Here is a 23,964-nt window from a genome sequence, read left to right on the forward strand (position 1 = left end):
GGGCGGTACGTGCACGCGAAGCATGCCAACACTTACAGAGCGCGCGAATCGCGCTCCGGGGGGGGGGGGGGGGGGTTCGATGTCTCATTCAATTCAAATCAAAAGAGGTCTCTTGCGCTTCTTGCGCTTCTAGTATTGAATTTAACTCGATTTAATTGAAATGCTGAGTTAAAAAAAACTTGTTTTTTAAAGAAATTATGAGCACCCCAGATATGGGAAAATATTGAGGAATATGAAACAATTTCTCTTCCCGCGCGAAGCGCGGAAGCGAAAATATTTTATAAAAAGTAAAAACAGAAGTGGTATAAAATGTCTACCTTGGTTAGATCAGATTCGATACCAAAAGATTTAGCCACATTACATTTGAAAAACAGTGTAAAAGACAAGTAGGCTTATGCAGGGAGGATTATTATTTTCCGCGAATGGCATTGATGCTCTGACATTTCTTTGAAACCTTAACCTGCTCTAATATAAAATTTTGATATTCCTTATATTACATGACTTGTTTACGAAGAAAAAGGCGCTCCCAAATGTCAAAGTTATGATGCAGGCTAGAAAAGGGGATTTTTCCTTTCCCATGCACGCGAATGACGGAAACCTTTGTGATTTATTTTGGGATAAATATTGTGTAATTTTCGCTCATATTAAGCGCTTCTTTTTGTTTGATTAAGAAACTTCAGAAATATTCATAATTTCAAATTAATGGCTCAAAACAAGACCGGGAGATGGATGGGCAGCGATGTAGAATAAAGTTTCGTCGTACTTTTGTATATAGCACGGAGCGAATTTAATGCCTGCCCCCCCCCCACAAGCCCACTTGTTATAAAAGTTTCATTCCCCTTTAAACAAAAATTACTTCTCATATTTAAAAAACCAATGTATACTTTATAATTTAAGGCAAGAAATACACGAGTCCCATATCTGATGGGGAGGGGAAACGGAGTAGAAAAAGGTGTGGGAAACAAAGGGGAAAGGCATTTTCGATATTTTTTCCGCGCGAAGTGCGCAAACAAAATTTTGTATGAATAGAGAGAAGAACGTCTCGTTTAGGTTTTATTCTTTTGACAAAAAATAAGGAGGATAAACAATAAAGCCATACCCTCTTTCCCTTTTCTCCATCCGCTTTTTTTCTTCTCCTTTTCCCCTCACCGCCCACCTGGCTAGGCGAAGTGATTGACATCATCTACTCCCTCATTTGCATAAACTTTGAAAAGTCAATAATGGTTAAACCGATGCTTATTTATGTCCGGTTTTATATGATGGCGAGAACCTCACCTCCCCCTGAAAAATATGTAATAATGAATTAAGAAAAATGAATAAATTAATTAATAATTAAACAAAATATAAAGAAATGCAAAGATGCTAATGAGTAAATTACGTATATAATAAAATGATAAAATACTGAAATAATAACATTAGTTATATTGAAATAGAATAAAATAACAATGAATGAATAATCATATCTGATTGATACATGTCTGACAAAAACTCAAATACACACACACACAATGGATAAAAATCAATGAAAATATATAAAAACCCAGCTCCCTCATTGGCTTGTCATAGTTATTTTTGATCGTAATATCAGCTTGCACTACGAACGGCCTTGTGAAACAAACCCCATCCCCATGCCTTTTGCCAGCTAGCTGCAGCGAGCTAGCTCTGCTCTGCGGCGCGCCAGCTGCGCTGCGCTGCCTGCCTCCTCGATCGAACCGGCCAGGCGCGGGATGCCTATCAGATAGCGTTGCTGTACACCGGTGAGACGGTACGGTTGCGTCATCGAGCACGTCGACCCATCCGCTGATCTTTTATGTAACGTCGTATTAAGCGCAAGATCTTCTCTAAAATGCCTGACAAGTTAGTTTTCTTCTGCAATGGTAGAAAGGTAGGCAACACCCTGTAAATGAATAAATGGCATTTACTTAGTGACAGAATGTAGATGTAGATTTACACTCTTTAACCGTGTTAACTTAGGTACCGTAGGCATCTAACCCAGGGTCAGGGAGCTCCGGCCCGCGAAGCGGGCCGGAGCTCCCTTTGCCTTGGTTAGTAGGCATCTAGATCTAGTCAGGCTACTGCCGGGGGCTATTGCTAATAATATTGTACCTCAACTTCAAGCTTGATGTTCATGCAGGCTCCACCCCACTTCAGTGGGGTGGAGCCTGCACGAACATCGTGGATTACCAAATCTTTGTTAAACTCAATAAGAAAAATAAGCATGATATGATAAGATGTATTACCAATAATCAATATAAAAAACAAAGTCAGCATTTTTGTATAGGAAATATTCCGCTTATAAAGTTATAGAAATACTTTAACTGCTACATTACGTAAAGCAAAAAAGCAATATTACTGTGCTCAATTCCATTTCCAAGCGACTTTTAATATTAATAATATTAAGGATACCTGGAAAGTGATCAGAAATGTTTTAAAACTAAGCACCACTTAATTAAGGTTTCAAAGATAAAACAGGTATAATCATAAATGATCAAGTTGTGGATGATAACACTTTAACAGTGTTATTGTAGAAGAGTTCAACAATTATTTTTGTAATTTTTATTGGTCCAAATTTACAGGCGGCTATTCCACCCTGTCAAAAAACCTGTGCTGACTTCTTGTCTGAGCCTACTTCGGAAAGTCAATCTTTTTTGCCTACAAGTGAGGAAGAGTTGACTGATGTGGTTAGATCTCTCAAAAGTAAAAAGAGCCCAGGCTGTGATAATATTAAAAATGAACTTATTATACTGGTACATGTTATTGTAGGAATCTTGACACCTCTTACCCACATCTTTAATCTTTCAATGTCAAGTGGCATTGTGCCTAGAAGCATGAAAATTGCAAAAGTTGTGCCAATTTTTAAGAAAGGCAACCCTGAATTGTTGACCAATTATCGTCCAATTTATTTGTTGACATCTTTTTCAAAAATCCTTGAAAAACTCATACATGTATATGCAAGGGTCATACATTTCTTTAAAAAGTCAAATATCTTTTTGAATTTTCAATTTGGGTTTCGCGAGAAGCATACAACTACACATGCCATTTTGCACTTTGTTGATAAGGTTGCCACTGCCTTGGATAATTACTTGAGCACAATTGGTATATTCTTGGATTTTTCCAAGGCTTTTGATACAGTTGATCATAAAATTTTGCTACATAAGTTATCCCATTATGGAGTGAGAGGTGTTGCCCTTGAGTGGTTTAGGAGTTATCTCACTGACAGGAGACAATTTGTATCTTTGAATAGAATTAATTCCAGCTTGCAAACTGTTACATGTGGTGTACCTCAGGGGTCTCTTCTAGGACCTCTCTTATTCTTACTGTGTATAAATGATTTTCAAAATTCATCAAACAAATTATCCTTTATTTTCTTTGCTGATGATGCTTGTGTATTTTTTTCACATAGGAATCCTCTAACCCTGATAGAAACAGTGAATTGTGAATTGTGAATTGAAGAATGTTATCTTGTGGGTTCAAGCCAATAAATTATCACTTAATTTTCAAAAGACAAATTATATGCTTTTTATTTCCTTAAAAATGTTGCCTGGCAATGTAATGTTTAATAATGTCTGTCTTGAAAGAGTAACCTCAACTAAATTTCTTGGGTTATTTATTGATGAGAAATTGAACTGGAAACTTCATGTAAATCATCTCTGCAAACTGTTGTAAAAAAATACTTGTGTTATATACAAGTTGAGATCAGTTTTCCCTAAAGAAATTGTATTTATATTATATTCCTCATTAATTGTTCCTTACTTAAACTACGGTGTGCTTGCCTGGGGCAACTCACTTAAAACGCAATTGCAAAAATTATTCATTGTTCAGAAGAGAGCTATTAGAAGTATATGTAATGTCAGTTATCGTGCCCATACAAATGTTTTATTTCATGACAATCACTTATTGAAAGTGGAAGATATTTACTTTATGCAGCTAGGATCTCTTATGTATGATTTTGATTCAGGAAGTCTCCCTTCAGCCCTGGCACTGATATTTAAGAAAAATAGTCAAGTACACAATTACAATACTAGACAATCTTCCACTCTCCTTATATCTCGTGCAAGAACAAAGTTCACTTTGGGCACTCTAGTTTGCACTGGACCCAGGTTTTGGAATGCGCTTGACCCTGACATTACACATGCTGTCAGTTGTACAGTGTTTAAACGAAAATTGAAATCTTATTTACTGAGTAACTATGGAAGTGATTCGTAAAGCCTATTTTACGTGTGTTATTTATCAGTTAATGCTAAATTGTCAATACGTTTCATCCCCCCCCCCCTTTCCCGGGCCTGGCTGGTCTCTGTCCTCATGTCCCCTTTTTTGTCTCTTGTACATAAATGTGTCCCTCTTCTCTCCCGCCTCTCTCTTTAGTTATCATATATTATTTTGCCATTTCTGTGTTGTTTATCCAATGTTCTTTGAATTCGTAATGAGGAACCTAAATTTTAATACAAGCATTGCTTCACTTAGGTCTCCTCGTCTTCCCTGAAAATTATTTCTTTTCTGTCTTAAGCTGTATAATGTATTTAAAAACAATGTTTTCTGCATACTCTGTTTTATTTATACCTGTATGTTTATCATGTACTCTGCTTATTGTTTCATACACACTTGTATGTTTGTCATGTATTCAAACTCAAAGTTGGGAGACAAATAAAATGAACTTGAACTTATCACTTGAGGTATCGCTATTGTAATTGTAATACGACGCAAGATAATTGCCATAACCTTGTTCATTGAATGAGTGGCTGGATCTGGATCTCGCAAGTCGATTCAGGAAGACCTGACACTAAGTCATTAACAACTAGGCCCATAGGTTTCCCCCGGGGGGGCCAGTCAAATATATTGCTGTACACACCCGTGACCAAAAAAACGTGTTTAAAGGGGTGTTTTTTCAGTTTTGACGTGGTCCGCACGTGGACTCGTTAAGGGTATCAAAAACACAGATTTTCAAGAAAAAGGGTGGTTTTGAAAGACTGGTCAATGGTCAATCGCGGGGTCAAACGTATTTAGAGTATGTTTTTTTCCCCCAAAGCTTTTTTTTTAAAGACTAGCCAAACGTGTTTAGGGTATGTTTTTTCCCCAAGCTTTTTCCTGGAGGTCATATTTTGGCGACAACTTGTTTAGGGGCCAAAATTGGTTTAAAAAAATCCCGCGAAAAACTTGTTTAGGGGGTACTTTTGCACACAGAAAAAAACTCATTTAGGGGGTGTTTGGAAATTACTTGGTCACGCGTGTGTACAGCAATATATTTGACTGCCCCCCCCCCCCCCCGGGAGGTTTCCTATATATTGTATTATTTTTCTCACGATTTTAAAAATGTTTTTTATCATCATCTTTCATCTCCATTCCATTCACTTACATGTCTTAGTCAATTTTTGTTTCCTCTTCTTCTTTCTCTTCTTTTCGGCACCCTTTATGAATTTCTATAGTATGTTTGATATTTCAAATGACCGACAACTGGTTTTGTTGAAAATGTTGCTCATTCAGCTTCAATATGACTCAAATGGTTGAACAACTTGAAGAAATATGTAGTTTTTACGAAAACAATGTGAGCAAATTTGTGTGATTGTTATGATATTCCTTATGTAAACTGTAGACCTCTGCTCTATCATACTGAAGAATTTCTTTTTGAAACGGCATCAAACAGCACAATCATCTCTGCTTCACATAAATATGCATACTGTAGTATAATTTGTAAGAATTTTGACAAAATGTTTAGATTTATTGACAATATTAGTGCAGTGCAGTGGTAAGTAACACTTGGTGTCACTGCTCCCTCAAGACATAAATTTCCAGTGAAGCTGACAGTCCTGTCTTTTTACCATTTTAAGGTTACAATCTTGTGACAATCAGACAAAATAATAATAATAATTGTGCATAATTCATATTGTGTTCCTATACTCAACTGCGCCTTACAATACTTATAAGACGAATTAGTTATCAAGATAAGGAAGCAAAAATATGATTAAGTTATAATTGCAGGAAAAAGTGAAAAGGGGCAGCCTACTGTCTCTACAAATAATATAACAAAAATTGACTTATTTATTGAAACTCTTAAGAAAGGTAGGTTTTTAGTTTAGTTTTGAACAAGGTTAAAAACAGATAAAGTGTTTTTTATTATTCTTTTAAATATTCAGATCATTGAAAAAGATGCAGATCCTGATACTACTCTTGATGTTTATCTTCGGACAAAGCGTATCCTTTTCATCAGTTTTAAATGCAAGATAGGCCTATATGTTGCTTAGCAGCTAGGATGGGCTAGGATTGGCTAATAAGTTCTGAAAACCCAATATTTACCTTCAATAATGCTGATTACATCTCCTCTACTTTTTTCATGAATCAAAACTTGAAAATGTTTATGGTTCATACATGTAGGGTTTTGAATCTTCTGATCATTAAAAAATACAGGCTGTCACATGCATGCAAATATATTTGATGATCAAATCTTCAGATATTCCCCAAATTTGTATAATTCAGCACTGAAGGTGATTTTTAATGTACAGGGTACTTTTAAATAATCAGATTCAATATGAATGAAAAAAAAAGAAAATTTAATTTCATCATCTTAGTTTTGACCATTGAAAATGGAAGATCAAGTTTTCACGTCAGAAGAACAAAGTCTGCCAATGTTTTAACAGTGCATATAAAAATCCTTTGACAAAAGCCATGTTATTATTAAATTTATCGACAATGTAATCCTGGGAAAATGTGCACTTAATCATGAATTGAGTACTTCATCTTATTTTTTTAGGCCTTTATTGGTAATCCAAAATAAGAACCAAAAGGTTTCATTGCCATATTTTATGCACAGTTTCACAAACTTCTCCCCAGATAAATATAGTATATTAAGCTATTTACAATTACATGTTATGATGATATGTTATGTTATGTGGAGCGTTGTGGCCCAGTGGATTAGTCTTTTGACTTTGAAACAGAGGGTCGTGGGTTCAAATCCCAGCCATGGCGTAATTTCCTTCAGCAAGAAATTTATCCGCACTGTGCTGCACTCAACCCTGGTGAGGTGAATGGGTACCGGGTAGGAAGAAATTCCTTGAATGCTTTGAGCGCCTAGGCAGCCCAGCTAAAGCCAGGTAACAACAATAGCAGGGCCCACTCGGTGAAAAGTTTTCAGAACTGAAGTGGCTTCCCTGAGTAAATATACCTATATTATTATTATTATATGTTTAAATGATTCGTTTTTAAATCATGATTAGAGAGCATGGAGATACATGTATTTTATCCCTCAATGTTTTAGAGAGAATTCATCCATTTATCTTATGAAGCAATCTTCAATTTTGTTGTCACATGTCCTATGGTTGAGGCAAACAGACAATTATTTCAAAGTCAAAAGCTATTTTGACAAAGTGATTACATATTGATTTGGAGACAATGATATTCACGCAAACAGCAAGGGTAAAGTGTGATTAAATGACCCGGGGTGGTATTCAGGAACACTCATAACTTTTGTCATAAATTTTGTTATTTCTCTTCGAGATGTGACACCGCTATGATTGTCACAAATCGGTATTCTGAACATTGTCTTTTCTCTATCATATCTCTCTAGGTTCCCGCCCATCTTTTCAGAAGCAAACCAATCAAAATCATTGTTAGTTCCCAGTGGGAGCCCTTTTAACCAATAGGAAGGTCCGGTGGCAGGCAGGGCGTATCCCCAATATGAGTATTGATGCGCCTAACTACAAAGAGAGACAGGGAGCTGTGAAGGATTTTAGAAGAGAAGTAGGAAAAGAGGGAAAACAGAGAAATACAGGAGGAATTGATATGTAGGGCCTAACTAATTGAAGCATGAAAAAATGTTTTTGAAAAATATCATGGATGATGAGTAAAACTAATACTACAATATGCTTGACATTTAGTTGGCAGGGTTTCGGGATATTTGGTACTAAAAGATATGACAAAATTTATGACTGCTATCCCCCTGTCATAAATCTTTTGCTTCTAAATTGGGATTATGTGCATCTAAGAGCTGCATATGTTTGGTGCGCACTAAAGAGAAGAGACAAAATTTATGACAACTTTTGTGACAAGTTATGACATCCACCAGAATACCGACTTTGTCATATCTCTGAGAAAAGATAAAATATGGAGAAAAGACAATGTTCAGAATACCGCCCCCAGTGTCAGGTTGTGCTGCTGGTTTGCAATGGGATGTCATTTTGTGTATTCAAATGATTGGAGCTTTTATTATAATTCATTTGTGAATTTACAATCTTCCAATATCATGAGAAGTGTTGTGTTCCAAGCCATGTTTTTAGCATTACCCTTTTATCCATACATTGAACCCAGGACTCCATTTTTGATGAAGAACTGCAGCTGGAGATTCTTCTCTTTAGACACATTCATGATTCTGTAGTTTCAACTTTACAAAAAAATATAAAGCAGTGACCTTATGATAATCAATGAGGTCTTTGTCAGATATAAACAACTCATGGTACAAGGCTGTTTACTCTGATAGGTTGCCATAATTGCCTCATTAACATAGGAGTAATGAGAGCCTCACTCTCACAGATGGTAAATTTAATAACGATGAATTAAAGAGAGCTTGATATCAGAGTGAGGCTCCCTTTAAAAAAAGATAACAGGTGGTCTGTTACAAGTGTTGAAGCCTTTGTTCAACTTGCTCTCGTTTCTTTATTTCTGCATTGATTGTGTTCATACTTAAAGGGGAAGTTCACCCTGACAAAAAGTTTATTGTAAAAATAGCAGAAAGAATAATAAAAAAATATTGCCGAAGGTTTGAGAAAAATTCATCAAATAATTAAAAAGTTATTAGAATTTCAATTATTTGATTTGTGACGTCATATGCGAGTGCAGCATTCCTACATAGCGAATGGTAAAAAATCAATGAAATGTCATTTTCTCAGAAAATTGGAAATGGTTTTTACTGTATCTTTTGTATATCAATAGACAAATCATTTCACACCCGATCATGAATAGAAAACAAAATTAAGTCATCAGGAACCATATAAAATTTGAAATTCATGCATTTTATATTACATAACACATGGGGCAGCTGCTCGTTTATGACGTCACAAATCCCAAACTTTGAACTCTAATAACTTTCTTATTCTTTAACGGATTTTCCTCAAACCTTCACCAATATTTTTTACTATTTTTTCTGCTATTTTTACAACAAAGTTTTTTTCAGGGTGAACTTCCCCTTTAATCCTTGGGTAATACCTCATTTGTAGTGATGAAGATGGTGAGGTCGAAGGTCATCTTGGGGTCAAAAGGCCATGATGGAAGGCCATGTGTTTCATTTTTCATGTTATGACAGTGTTAATGATTTTGTTTAATTTGCTCAATCATTTCTCCATCAGTTGTGTTCGTACTTGGTACAAATGAACCTTGGGTAATACCACACTTGTGGTGAAAATGATGAGGTTAAAGGTCAAATGATGGGAGGCCATGCACACAACTTTTCTTGTTACGAAAAATATGTTAAATGTTTGATAAACTTGATCTCATTTATTTATTTCTGCATCAATTGTGTTTAATACTTTGTACAAATGATCCTTGGGTATTATACTGTGATGATGTTGGTGAGGTCAAAGGTCATCTAGGGACAAAATGTTAAATGAAAGAAATATGCATCATCATTTTCCTTTAAGTTTTGGTTGAACTTGCTCTCATTTATTTCTTCATCAATTGTGCTTGTACTACTACTTGTTACAAATGATCCTTGGGTTAATAGGCCTGAGTACATTTGTGGAATATAGCTACAAAGCTTACACCAAAGGCCATCTTGGGGTAAAAAGTCATTTTGCATGTTATATTGATTCTGAATTCCGGCGGGACTTGTGAACCACCTTTTTCAAAGTCAGGCATTAAACCTGTAGTTCAAATCAAGGTCACATGGGTCATAGTATTTGTAATGTAGACTGTGTATACATGTCTCATTGCATTCACATGGGTTCAATCAAAGATAGGTTGTCTGCTTTACAGGCCAAGCCCATCCAGGGACGTATTACGGTGCTAGGAAGGATAGGAAACTCAATCACAATACATTCAGAAATCTATAGGAATACAAGAACATCCCAATCATAATCATTGACAAAGCATTCCTCAGGGGTAGGATATTTCATGTGGCGTGCCGATAAACCCTTTGGAGCCGACTGGCTTCTGCAGAAGCGAAATATCAGTAGTTGATATTTTTTATTCTGGAAGCATTGTTTTTTATCAATTTCTTTTGTAAATTTCAACTTAGTTATGGACAACAAAAGGGAAGCCCTTCACAAGTTGTGATATTTTCATGCCAACATGATAAAAAGAATTTCATAACTACTTACAAAATTGACTTATTTCAGCATTTTCCGCTAATTTAATGTGCTATTTTAGAGCTCATTCGTTATGAAAGATACTTAATTATGAACGTATTTTGTACAATAATTTATGCATGTTCTTGCATCGATCTGAGATATTATAATATTGCCTGGCCAGAGGGGAACATCAAATACATTGCCCGCAATAGAATCATATTGGCCGGAGTCTTTAGACAAGGGCAATATGTTTCTTTAAAAAGAAAAGCCCGTAAATATTTTTATTATTATCCAAATCAGACATCTAGAGCAAAATTTGTGTAAAAAAAAATATTTTACTCTTTAAGAATGGGAATCTACATTTATTTTGTCATATCGAGCAGATCAGGCCTCTGAACCTAACCCTTGTGACGTAATTGAATTATTGAAATGTCAGGTCCTTGGCCTGGAGACGTAATATCCAGCGTTGTCTCATCTTGATTAACATTATGACGTATATTGTTGCTGCGCGGTTCAACAGGATGCGTAGAATACCTGGATGTTAGCTCTTATTGTCTGCTACATTCCCACACATTTTCTCATTGATTTTCCTGAGCGGGCAAAGTCGATCCTCAAAACAAGGGATATAAACTTTAATAATATAGAGAAAAATCAGAAGTAGCAGGTGTTTGATCTTCTTGGTTCCCTATTTACAATACTACCCAGGATATGCATATTACTTTTTTGTTTATAAATCAAAATAAACTTAACTTTAATCCGATTTTTAGTTCTGCTTTTCTCATTGTTCTGTATCCATTTGAATTAACTCTTTGTTGAGGTGGCCTTATATTTTCCCTGGTCCCAGGGTGTTGACAGTTAATACTTCCATCTTTCTTGGCCTTTATGCCAACCTTGTATAATTGTATATATGCCTTTTGCAGTCATACAGTGTTAACCGGAACTTCACTTGCTGAATAATTATCATGAATATTTATTTAATTTGCTCAAATTTTACCATGTCCAATTGATAGAACGTGAGTTTCTCCCTGAAATTAGTGTGTGCTGTTGAAAGATTTTTGTGGGATAGAAATCTAAACTTGCTCTAGGATTATTTTTTAAATTTTGTCAATAGCCTATTCATATTGATTTGTTCTAAAATGATGCTTTTTTTACTTAATATAGAGTGTACTTGACTAAAGAGGTAGAAATGTTTAATTTTAGAGTTTATGTTAATATGCCATAATGAAAACATGTTTGTTTGAGAATGTTCTTACAGGGCAGCTGCCTTGAGAGTGAGAGTGAAATTATAAAGCAGTTCCTTAACGATATCCACACCAGTGAAGCTCCAGGGAACCAAACAAGGATGTGGTGTAGGGGCATGTGGGTCATGTACTGTGATGCTTTCATATGTACATCCACAAACAAAATCTATACGGTAAGAGCTGACATTATATTTGAGTTGATCATACCCAATCGATGTGAAATCTCTCTCTCCTATCTCAGTTTCCTTCCCTTCTCTCTTCTCATAATCAAAGGGCGAGTATGATGAAAAAAAATGATGAAAATCCATATTTTATTGTTCGAAATACACATGAAATGAAACACTCCGAAAATTTGCTTTTCCCAATTGATAATGGGCCCGGTAGCCGCTGTGCAGCGCCAGATAGATGAGGCTCTATCCCATTAATTGAATGCCAAACAGGGTAGCAGCAACTTCCATCTTTTAACGTCTTTTGGTCTGACGCGGCCGGGGTTTGAACCCCCGACCTCCCGGTTGTGAGACGGACGCTCTACCAACTGAGCCAACACACCGGTGCATTTTTCAATTCTTTCTAGTCTATAGTTCCCAGTTGGACTTATCTACTAATGGCTCCGTATGTAAATTATATGAACTATGTGATTTTTTTAACTTTTTCACTATGCTATGCTTTATTCTGTCACGACATTGAGTGTAATTTGCTTTTCACAGTTGATATAGGAGTCCCAATATGGTTTGCTATGAGACACAATCTCTATGCTAATTGTTCCTTTTTCAAGGGCCAGATAATCCTTTACATCTATTTTCTTTGCAAGTCAGATTTAGTCAAGGAGTGAATGTGAATAAAGTTTTATTGTTTGCCAACATGATCAGGGGCCCATTTCATAAGAAGTTGCAACTGTTGTACTACCATGGTAACTTTGATTTTGATTGGCTGCTGAGCCCAGTTGCAATGGTAGTTGCCATAATGGCAAAGTTACAACTGTTGTATTTAAACTCTTTATGAAACGGCCCCCAAATCATGATATTGCCTTTGTTCTCTTTTGATATTCCTTCCTTTAAAAAAAATATCCACAGCAATGAATCCATTGTTTCTTGCCTGACACCAATTTGTGTTCTTCATGGCAAAGCAATCACTACAGTAGAAGGTATTGGAAGCTGCAGAGATAGGCTCCATGTTGTTCAGGTAATTATTTTTAAAGAACATGTAATACATACAGTGTACATCAAGGAATCACTGAGTCAGTGGTGGCTCAAATTGGCATCCCACATATCACACACAAAATAAGGTACCTTGCATGTGAAGAACTTATTAGGTATAAAACTATTTGAAATTAAGCTCACACATGGGTGTTGGTCCTGGTTTATGGTGAAGATATGCAAAACTTTTTTTTTCTCGGGGGGGGGGGGGGTAGAGAGAAAGAGAGTGGCATACAGACTGAGACACTCAGTGAGAGAAGGAGAGACAGAGAGGGGGAGAGAGAGATACAGACAGACAGACAAAGAAAGGGGAGGGGGAGACCAATTAGAAAAAAACAAGATCAAGTGTGGTAACCTGATGCATCTGAATTTATCCATTTCTATTAGGTTTTATAATTTCATATTAAGTTAAACATTTTTTCATTTTTCTTTCAATGAAATACATGTTTGTGATTGTAGGAGCGTCTTGCCAAGAGCCATGGTTCTCAATGTGGTTTCTGCAGTCCAGGAATGGTCATGTCCATGTACACTCTACTACGGAACAATCCAAAGCCACAAGTCAAGGATATCCTCAGGTACCTTGAAGGCAACCTATGTCGTTGTACTGGATATAGACCAATCCTTGATGGATTTAAATCATTCTGTGGGGTAAGTTGAATGTGCAGAGGAAGGTGGAAACATTATCAGGGAATGATATCAAGATGAATTATGATACTGATGACCAATTGACCGATGTGACTGTCCAGCTGAAAGCTCACAATAAGCTGACCAGGACAAATTTACAGAGTTTCTATTTTGTTTTAGTTCAACAAAAAGGCAGAACCTAAGCTCTAGCATCATGCACAACTTGTCAATATGATCAATGAAAGCGTGTTAATTACCGGACACAAATTTATTATTGAAAGTCTTCAAGGGGAGATCCAACGAATAAAGAGAAAATGGTAATTGATATGGGATTCACCCAAGCATGAGATGTACATACATGTACTGGGCAAGATCTGTTGAAACTCTTAGCAAGTTTTAAAAGAAAGGATCTATTTATTGAAGATTTCATCTTTTGACAGGAGGTAAAGGAAGTGTTTCTCTATCACATATTATTTTTGAGGCCTTTCGACATCCCTTGTTTACCACTTTGCCGAGGTGCTTCTGTTGGATGTTGAACCGGGTTGTTTTATTTGTTAAGCAAAGCACTAAAAAGAAACACTTAAAGTGTTCCAAGTTAAGTTTATATAAAGGGGTTATTCAGAAACATTTCATAGGGGTATGTGTAAGTTGACCAACAGACTTCAAGGGGTATGAAGCTTAGGAGTAGGAAAATATATACAGTGGGACATGACCTAGACTTTGTGAGGTGCCTGACATTGTTTTAGTGATTTATGGAATAGAATGAATAGTAGAAAAGGATTTTATTTTATTTCACAGAAGGAGAACTGTTGTCAGGGTACAGGAGGTTCTTCTCAGTCACAAAATGAGGACCAGCCCGTTAGTGTGAGTATTGAAATTATATTTGTTATAAGATTTAGCCATTTTAAATACAAATACTAAAAATGGACTTTGCTTATTGACACTAGTTTGGATGTGATGTGCAGTTCATGCCTAAGGGTATTATGTTTTGAGATAACACACTTAATATTTTTCTATAGGGTATTTGTATTAGAAAAAAAAAGCAGAAATGCTCGACCGGCCATTCATTTATGCAACAAAGACAGGGTGTGAATGTTTGTATAAAAAATGCATTAAATTCTTTTCAATGCATTTTCTTTACATTCTCCCTTTTTGTCTCGCCTGAACAAAGTTTGGCAGAGACCTCGTGATCACTTTTCCTGTTGGTCTATTACTCTTTTTGGTCTGTTACAAAAATGTTAAAATTTTGCTCAACTTGATCTCATTTCTTTACTCCTGCATCAATTACGTTCACCTTTTGTACAAATGATCTTTGGGTAAAATCAAATGTGTGTTCATGAGAACGATGTAGAATGTCATTTAGGTGTCAAAAGATCATATTTTATTGATTGTGAAATCAGGCAAGACTTGTGGTTAGCGATCCACCTTGTGTGGTAAAGTGGAAATCTTAACATTTCACATTCTATATGAGCCTTCATTACTTTTATCTTGAAAATTGCAACATTTTTACGTAATATACAGTAGGGGTTCTCAATTAGTTGAAATACCAAATTTGCTATCGCGTTGGCATGCAAAGCATCACAAGTGGCATGCACAGTACTTATCATGGACGTGTTAGAAGGATAGGAATGTACCCGCTTAGTACCAGCCTACTTGTACCCCATGTGATGAGCCGACAACCAGATGGTAATATTAACAATTGGCTTTTATGCTAGGCTTTATCAATCAATGCTCAAAGCGCTTCACAATTCTCTGTTTTAAACAGGAGTTTTAACAGTGCCTTTCAGGTGTTTCAACAATAGAAACCTTTTTTAATATAAGGCAACAATTTTTCAGAGCAACAAAATAAAGTCAGATTCTAATTTTACTTGTCTTTTTCTTAATGATGCATTATTACATTTTGTGGGCATAACAGGCATCAGCGAACAAAAATAACCATAATATGAGTAATATTGAAAATTAATTACTCAGATTCACGCAAGAACATGCAAAAGTTATACAAATTATGTTCATAATTTTACATCTTTCGTATTGATTGAGCTCTAAAATAGCGCAAATTGTTGAAAAATGCCGAAATTAGTCCAACAATTATTTTGTGTTATGTTGGCATGCAAAACAATGCTTCTAGAGACAAAAAATTGATAAATATTGATATTTTGTTTCTGCAGAAGACTGTCTCCTGCAAATAATAATCCGCATTTATATAGCGCTTAATACATGGGAGCGACGTGTCTAAGCGCTTTACAGATATATTATTACCCCCGTCATCGGATTCAGTCAGTCATTCCCGCACACAATGTGCACATCCTCCATTCCCTGGGGAGTATTCCAGTCAGTCACCGGTGAGGCGCACACGGTACTGGACAAGCTACAATGACTTTCACATCCTACCAGGTACCCATTTAGCATGTGCAAAGGGTTTACAGACCTGCCAACCAGTACGTTTTTGGCGTATTTAGTACGTTTTTTAAACCAAAATACGGCAGTACGTTTTTTCTTTAAAAAATATGTTTTTGTATATTTTTTTTTTTTTTTTTTTTCAAAATCGTAATTTATTGAAAAAAAATCATCTCTATATGTCTCTATTTCATAAAACTTAGACAAATATGGTTATTAGATCAATGTAATTTCAGGTAACTTGTTTTTTTTCAATCATTCTGTTAAAACCAGGGTGAGATATACACATGTTTCGATGTTTTTTTTTCATCTGCAAGAGCAGTGCGCATTTTAGCTTGCGTGCAGCTTGAGCGCCGCGATGAGCGAGTGTGCCAAGCATTTTATTATGAAATACACTTTATTTGCGAAAAATACAGTTTTTTTATCACTGAATACAATTTTTCATTCCCAGAGGTTGGCAGGACTGGGTTTATAGCATGCCTCATGGAATATCAATTTCCTGTGAATTGCTTTGTCAATGATTGGGATGTCATTGTTTTCCTATAGATTTCTGAATGTATTGTGCTTGAGTTCCCATCCTTCCTACATGTAGCACCGTAACACGTCCCTGGATGGGCTTGGCCTATAAGCAGACGACCTATCTTTGATTAAACCCATGTGAATGGAATGAGACATGTATACACAGTCTACATTACACATACTATGACCCATGTGACCTTGATTTGACTACAGGTTTAATACCCGACTTTGATGATTGTGATGCTGTTGTATTCCTATAGATTTTTCGAATGTATTGCGCTTGAGTTTCCCCACCCTTCCTGACACGCCCCTGCACTATTGATAATCCCTGATTTAAAGGTTTGCTAAATAACATTCCCTGCAAGGATTTATGTTTCACATCAAGTGAGGTGGAAACAATTCAGATTCACTGTACATTGTATAAGCCTGTTCACGGTTGTAAACTGCGCACGAGCAGAAAAAGGTCATTGGAGACAACCATGAAGGTGGCTTTCAAATTCACTGACATAGGCATTTGTGATTTGATGATTATTCATGTATTCCTTTCAAAATATTTATCACATTCAAGCTGAAGAGTAATAAATAGAGCCTTCATAATCAACTGGTATTTGACAGTAGCCTAAACAATAGTCAAATGTGCCAAAGGCAGACAATAAAACAGATTTCCAAACTTTATCCCTGATGTACTATTCTAGTCACCTGGTCTATACAATGCCTTTTGTTCTTAGAATTCGAATACTCTATGTAAAGCTTACCGTAAAGCTTACGCAACATCTACGTTTGAAAATGATAGTGCTTATCCTAATGAAAAATCACAAAGGTCATTTGAGAAAAGTTGATCATGAGCTAACCGTGAACTGGCTTATTGTGCTATTATCATCTGTATTATGTTGAAAACTGCTGCATCATAACAAGGTCAAGGAGGTGATATCAGGAATGAAACTAATCTGGGTTCCAAAAGGGCAATTCCATAATATGATAAACCTTTTTGTACATCCAACCCCCATTTTTCTCAAGTCTTACTTCACTATACAGTGCGTCCCATAAAAACGAAACAGAGATTTATAGATGATTTATCTTGTCTTAATCGTAAATACAATAGACAACCTATCATTGCAAAGCTTAGGGTCTCTTTCATTTGAAATAACTTAGATTATTCCTCATTCGTGCATGAGTGAGCAAAAATAATTTGAAGAAAGGAAACCAAAAAGTCACTTGGCGGGCGATATCTGAGTTTCAAAAAGAAAATAATTTTTTTAAATAGTTCAATAACTGCTCTTTAATTTGATCGTTCAAGAAATAAAAGGGTTTGATTATTTGAAATAAGGCTTAAATTCCAATATTTTATTGTATTTATTGATATATATGCACATAAAAATTGACCAGCAGCACATGCTGAAAGGGTCAATTTACAAAACTTCATGAAGTACACTATACAGATAAAACAAAGCAAATGAACAAAAATGTAATTACAATATTCTAATTTAAAAACGATCCAATTAAAATAATTTTATTTAGTGAAGAGGTTTTACAGGATAGCCCTTAGATTGATGATCAGCCATGCAGAAAGTCTTTTGTAAACTGTGCGATAGCTTAGGTGGGAAACAGGTGAAAACATGTATATTTCATGAAATTACGGAATTACAAGCATTGTTTCAAAGAAACATAACTTGTGTTAATTTCTTGACCATTTTCTGTGATTTAGCTATCAAGTTAAAGAGCAGATATTAAACTTTTTAGGCATGTGATTTTGTGTATGAAATTTTGATGCCCCCCACCTAATGACTTTCTGCTATCCTTCAAATTGTGTTTACTCACTCATGCATGGATGAAAAATCTTGTATGTTATACCAGCTTAAAGAAATGGTCATTCTTTGCTTGACTGCTATTGAGACCATTTATGCATTTTGCTTCTTTGACCTCAATATGTGTGTTTAACTTCCTGTAACTTCTTAGGGCCTTTTCACATGAATCTTGCAATTCGTCATTAGAATCAGACCTTTCACACGCTCACTAAAAAACTGATTTGAATTCAAATTCCCGGGTGAAGGCGGTATGTGTCCTTGGTGACTTGTCAATCAAAGCACTGTATGCAAATACAAACTGCAATGAGTGCATGACAGTTGTATTACTACAGAAGTGCTTAAAAGGTCACATAAGCTTCACCCCCAAAATATGTTTTGGAGGTCAAGCATTGCACATGCAGAATTCGTACTGTTACAGAAACTTAAATGGAATTCACCTCCGGAGTAGAATTTGATTTCGTGATTTTGATTAGGGTTTGTGCTGGTGAAGTTTGATAAGATTCTTTTACAACCCAGTTTATTTATCAGACTTGTATAATTTGCAATGTTCACTGAAGGTCATTAATGTATGATTAGTGAGTGGCAGATCTCCGAGGGGAGTGTAGTAACAATAGAGATTATCTGATATAAGGTCAGATAAGGATTATGATCAAAGGTTCTGCCATAAATTCATAACCAGCTCGAATTCTTTATTGGAGTGTGTTAAATGAAGGTCCAGTTTTGGGAGCCCATAAAAATATCTGTGACAGATAGCCTTGCTTTAAGCTACTAATCAGCAAATGATAGATAAAGTTAGGATTTTAGAAACTCAATCTGACGTGTAGTTTGTTTTTTAATTCTATTCATATTCTTTGCATTTGCATGATTTATATTATTTGTATTGACTATTGGGTACATGTATATAATTATAAATGCAATAGATTAATAATGAATCTAATTTTTAATTTAAAAAAAAAATTAATAACTCAGCTAGCTACTTAGAACTCATGACATGCATCTGTCCTAAATGCTCACATAACATATAGTAGGACATTATTGTTCAGATTACATTTGACTCATTTCAAACACTTAACTCACAAAAAAAAAATCACGAATGAAATATCTCATGACCAATCGATTGCATGGACTAAAGCTGATCATTCTGAGGTGTTGAATTATTGTTTTATTGGCCCAAACATGGAGTAGTATGTGTGCAGTGCTTTGTAACTGAAAGGAAAAAGCGCTATATCAAATGTGTATTGGATTGGATGGATGGGATTTACATTCCGGTCCTATTGATTTCAGCAACCATAGCTGTACATATCTTTAATATAATCCATTTCAAATTTCAGCAATATATATATTTTATGGTCCTAATAGCCATTTAGGTGTTAAAAATATGTAGAATATTGAAAGTGTCTGCTACCATTCATTAACACATTAAGTATCACTTTTGTTGTAGCAGCTTACTGTGATATATCTGTCATTTTGACTGGATTCTAATATTGCATCAATTTTTTTTATAGGTGGTGATGGATGATGGTGATTGGAAACCATACGATCCTTCTCAAGAACCAATATTTCCTCCTGAACTTCAAGTATGCTTTCATTTTTATCTCCAATTTAAATACCATTATGTTATCTTTGAAATTGGTCTGGCATTGTTCGTTATTGTCATGACGATTATTCAAATCAACACCCACAACCTATGTTAATAGCCATAAGTATAGAATTCAGAAGGAATTGGTGTAAAGGATGACTGTCTAAAGTGCAGATACATGTATCATATTGGTTTATATAATAAATTCTCTAAATTGGATCTAAAAATCACTTTTATTGAAGTGGGATTGAACATGAAAGAGGGATAGCAAATACAAAATTGATGTGGATAATGTGGATGATAATGATGGTGAAAACGAAAACATTTTTGAAATGATTAAACTCAAATAAAAATATGACTGACTTTGACAATTGTATAATTAATCTTTTTCCATTTCCCAAAGACCGATGCAGAAGAATACAATAAGACTGTGACCTTTCAGAGGGGTCAATCCAAGTGGATTGTGGCGTCAACTTTAGAAGAACTTCTTCAACTCCTTGCTGCCAACTCACAGGCTCAGCTTGCCATGGGAAACACTGTAATGAGTAGGTTGTTCTAGTTGGGATATCTCCTCCATGATGTTTGAGTATGACCATTCCACATGCAAATGTAGACCAAAATCTTACATAGAGCAAATACCTTTCCATTTATCAAACAGGCAGACTCATTCATGATAATGCGAATTTGTTGATATTCTGTACTCTTTTGAATTGGTATGGATTTCATCTGATTTACTTCATTATCATTACTCAAATTTTAATAATATGAATTATATGAAAGGCTCTTGTGGCTCTGTATTTACTCATAAATCTGGTTTTATGACTATTTGACATCAGTCATTAAATATGCTATATTCAATCAATATTGAATGCTTTGTTCCCTGTATTTAGATGTGAAAGTTATGATCAATCTTCTGCTTGTTACCAATCAAACAATGTGGCAAAACATGTACCTTTGATTATGAGATTGATTGAATGTATGTCTTTTTGCCATAGGACCCCACTGGCACAAACAGTTCACCATTTTATTGAATTTTTATTCAGTGACGATATATTTTATCATCTATCACATATGTTGCAGGAATATATCAGTGAGTAATTAATAATTGTTTCTATCTCATTAATTACCAGGTGTTCGCAAGTATGAAGGTGAACGTTTTCCTCTTCTTGTCTCACCGAGCAGTGGAGTCCTAGAGCTGATGGAGGTTGTGACCTCTGATAGAGGGGTTACCATTGGGTCAGGGGTCAGTGTGGCACAGTTTGAAGAGCATCTAAGGGAGCTAGTAGAACGGCTTCCAGAACACCAGACCAGGTTTGCAAGGGCTATACTTGACATGCTTGGTCAATGGGCAGGACAACAGATTCGCAACATGGCAGTGAGTTCACGTTTTTTTAACCTCTGCATCCTGTCCTCTTGAAAGCTCCTCATCACTAGCGTACCTACGGGGGGGGGGGGGGGGGGGGGGGCAGAGGTGGCAGACTGCCCCCCTGACGAGTCACAACCCGTGCAAGGGACATATCACTGCCCCCCCCCCTGACGAGTCTTGAAGACCCTTTTTTTTTTCTTTTTTTTTTTTTGGTTTGTCCAATTTTTGTCTGGTACGAAATCCTTTATTTGTGGTTGAAGACCTTTTTTTTTTTTTGCTTGTCAAATTTTTTTCTGGTACGAAATCCTTTATTTTTTGCTTGTCAATTTTTTTACGGATGAATTTGTCCCCCCTGTGGAAAATCCTAGGTACGCCACTGCTCTTCATTAATACTTTATTGATGGAATGTGGGAAATTAATGAATAATTAATGTAATGCATGTTAATGCACTAATAAATACCCAGTTTCTCCTCTTCTACTTTATATCAAAAAGACGTTTAATATATTTCAATTTTTATGCATAACATGAATTATCAGTTTGTTACAATATTAAGGAATGTGAATTATGCAGCTATACCCTATACAGCATGATATTGGTACTGTTTCTAATGGTGACAGTTATAGAGGTGAAGGGTATGGGCTCTTTCTAACGCTTGAGCCCTTTGTTGTCTCTTTTAATAAAGTGGTCTACTAGCAGATGGTCTAATTCTCAGATCCTGTAACACCACAATTGCTATGCCCACCTGATCTTCTATAATTACCTGGCCTAATTACAATTTGGTCTTACCATCACTTGGTCTAACTGTCCTCCAGTCCAGTGCTCAGATCTTCTAATTTCAACTTTGTCAGTTCAGTATTTTGCACTTCATGAAATGAAAATTTGGTTCATAACTGTTCATCTAATGATATTTACTAAGTTGTGTTAGACCATGTCAGTATTAGACAAAATAGGTATTTGCTTACTGCTGATTAGTAAGCAATAGAAAAATTGTGAATATGCTTAATGGCAATAGGAACATATGGAATAATATACACTGCATGTATAGACCAAGTGGCATTTTACTGTTGAAATTACCTTGTCTCTTTAGAGCATTGGTGGAAGTATAGCGGGTGCAAGTGGAATGCTGGATCTTTGTATCATCCTTATGGCAACCAACACAACAGTTACTCTTGTGAAAGCTGGAGGTATAACAAATATTCTTGGTTTGATTTTTATTATACTTTTTAAAAGCAGTGTAATTGTCACTTTTTATCTCATGTGAAGAAAGTGTAACAAAAGGTTAGCATTAGTATCCCTCATCAACCATTTAAGTATTGTCATAATTTATTTATTATTATTTTGTGCCAGTATACCTATATTGGTATATTTCATTGACCTTACTATGTCTTGCATGGATCAGTTAAAACTTTTTGGTGGAAATTTATGCTTAGGCCTCCTAAATTTGATATATTCTGAAAGAAAATGAAAACATTTTGTTATGATAAAAAGAGGACAGATATTGTATATAAAACACAACTTTAATATTATAGTGAAGTTAGCACACACTGAAGTAAATGACCAGAAAATGTATTTATGGTATGAAAATTTTCCTATCACTTTAATAATTTTGCATGTACTCTGTGCTCTCGCATACATGACTTGACTTATTAATTTCACTTAAACACAGAAGTTACTCAATTCTTTCAAGTAATTTTGCTCGAATTTGTCGTTTGATTATGATTTAGGGTTTATCATAAACTTATTTGTGGTTAGTGGTCATGCATGAATCATTCCAAGTACTAGTATAATTTACCCTTGATCATACATATGCATTTCATAATAATAAAACAATCTTTTTGTAATAAATAAGAGTCTTGTAAGGGTATAGTGCCCTTCAATATAAAAGATACAACGAGTCCAAATGGGCTTTTTTTTAAACCATAAAATTGGTTATGAAATTTCATCTTGTTTTTGCATCATACAGGAATCAGACGCACTGTCGCTTTGGACAAGGATTTTTACCCAGAATCCAATAAATCAGTTTTAAAGAGAGATGAGATCATTGAATCATTGCATATACCTTTCTCAGGGAAGGTGAGTATAAAAGCCAACATACTTTCTAAACTTCTAGCTAGTAATTAATCAGCATTGGTAGGATTGAAATTAATCATAGAAAATCAGCCAGCCCCAAAATGAAAAATGAGTTGGCTGAGAAGTGGCATATTGTGCCAACATTATGTAGATGGGCTAATGTGAAAATGCTTCATTGCCTCAGCAGGAATTTATTATAATGGTTCATCTGATATTAATATTGGGCTCCTTTTGCATGGCATGCAGGAAAGAGCCACTTTCAAGAATGATTGGCATTAGTAGCGTTATAGAGGGGAAAATTCCCTATCAATATGGAAAACATAGCAGTGCTCCTATTGTAATTTTAAAAATTATCATTTCAGGTTTGAAAAGTTTTTTCTCCTCTTTATTTTTTATGAACAGAATGAGTACTTCTTCTCTCATAAAGTTGCTGAGCGTCGCCATAACTCTCGTTCTTCAATCAGCTGTGGATTCAGGGTGACCTTTGAGACTGAAGGTCAAAAGGTCAATGATCTATGTCTAGTGTTTGGTGCTGTTGATGATAATCCATTCATTGCTCAGAAAACATGCAATGCACTTATTGGACAGTAAGGGCATTTACTTTCTTATTTTGAATTGAAATTGAAATTTGTAACAAAACTTAAAGAGATCTTATTTTGAATATTATTTAGTATTTTAAAGTGTATTTTTAGTGTAATTCCTCCTCATCACTGTATGAAGTGTATTCCCTTTTTGTCTCGCTGCATCGCAGAGCGAGATTATAGTTGCTGCTTTTCCAATGGCGGTGGCAGCATCAACATTTAATTCTTAACCAAAGGTGAAGTGTTTGAAATGTCATCATAACTAAGAAAGTATATGGACCTAGTTCATAAAAACTTGGACATAAGGGTAATCA

General features: G+C 35.5%; 1 protein-coding gene across 1 annotated transcript in view; it reads left to right on the forward strand.

The window, feature by feature from the left end:
- The first annotated feature begins 1,574 nt into the window (after window positions 1-1,574).
- LOC129254936 (xanthine dehydrogenase/oxidase-like) overlaps window positions 1,575-23,964 on the forward strand; it is a 46,016-nt gene continuing 23,626 nt past the window's right edge. Inside the window, exons 1-12 of the mRNA XM_064108079.1 lie at window positions 1,575-1,885; window positions 6,132-6,189; window positions 11,589-11,685; window positions 12,586-12,694; window positions 13,168-13,356; window positions 14,131-14,196; window positions 19,559-19,630; window positions 20,036-20,177; window positions 20,763-21,007; window positions 22,087-22,183; window positions 22,963-23,072; window positions 23,472-23,656. Coding sequence (XP_063964149.1) covers window positions 1,847-1,885; window positions 6,132-6,189; window positions 11,589-11,685; window positions 12,586-12,694; window positions 13,168-13,356; window positions 14,131-14,196; window positions 19,559-19,630; window positions 20,036-20,177; window positions 20,763-21,007; window positions 22,087-22,183; window positions 22,963-23,072; window positions 23,472-23,656 — 1,409 coding nt within the window. The 5' untranslated portion in view covers window positions 1,575-1,846. The remainder of the gene's footprint in view (window positions 1,886-6,131; window positions 6,190-11,588; window positions 11,686-12,585; window positions 12,695-13,167; window positions 13,357-14,130; window positions 14,197-19,558; window positions 19,631-20,035; window positions 20,178-20,762; window positions 21,008-22,086; window positions 22,184-22,962; window positions 23,073-23,471; window positions 23,657-23,964) is intronic.

This window comes from Lytechinus pictus, chromosome 2 (genome assembly GCF_037042905.1).
Source record: "Lytechinus pictus isolate F3 Inbred chromosome 2, Lp3.0, whole genome shotgun sequence".
In the NCBI taxonomy this organism is placed as follows: domain Eukaryota; kingdom Metazoa; phylum Echinodermata; class Echinoidea; order Temnopleuroida; family Toxopneustidae; genus Lytechinus; species Lytechinus pictus.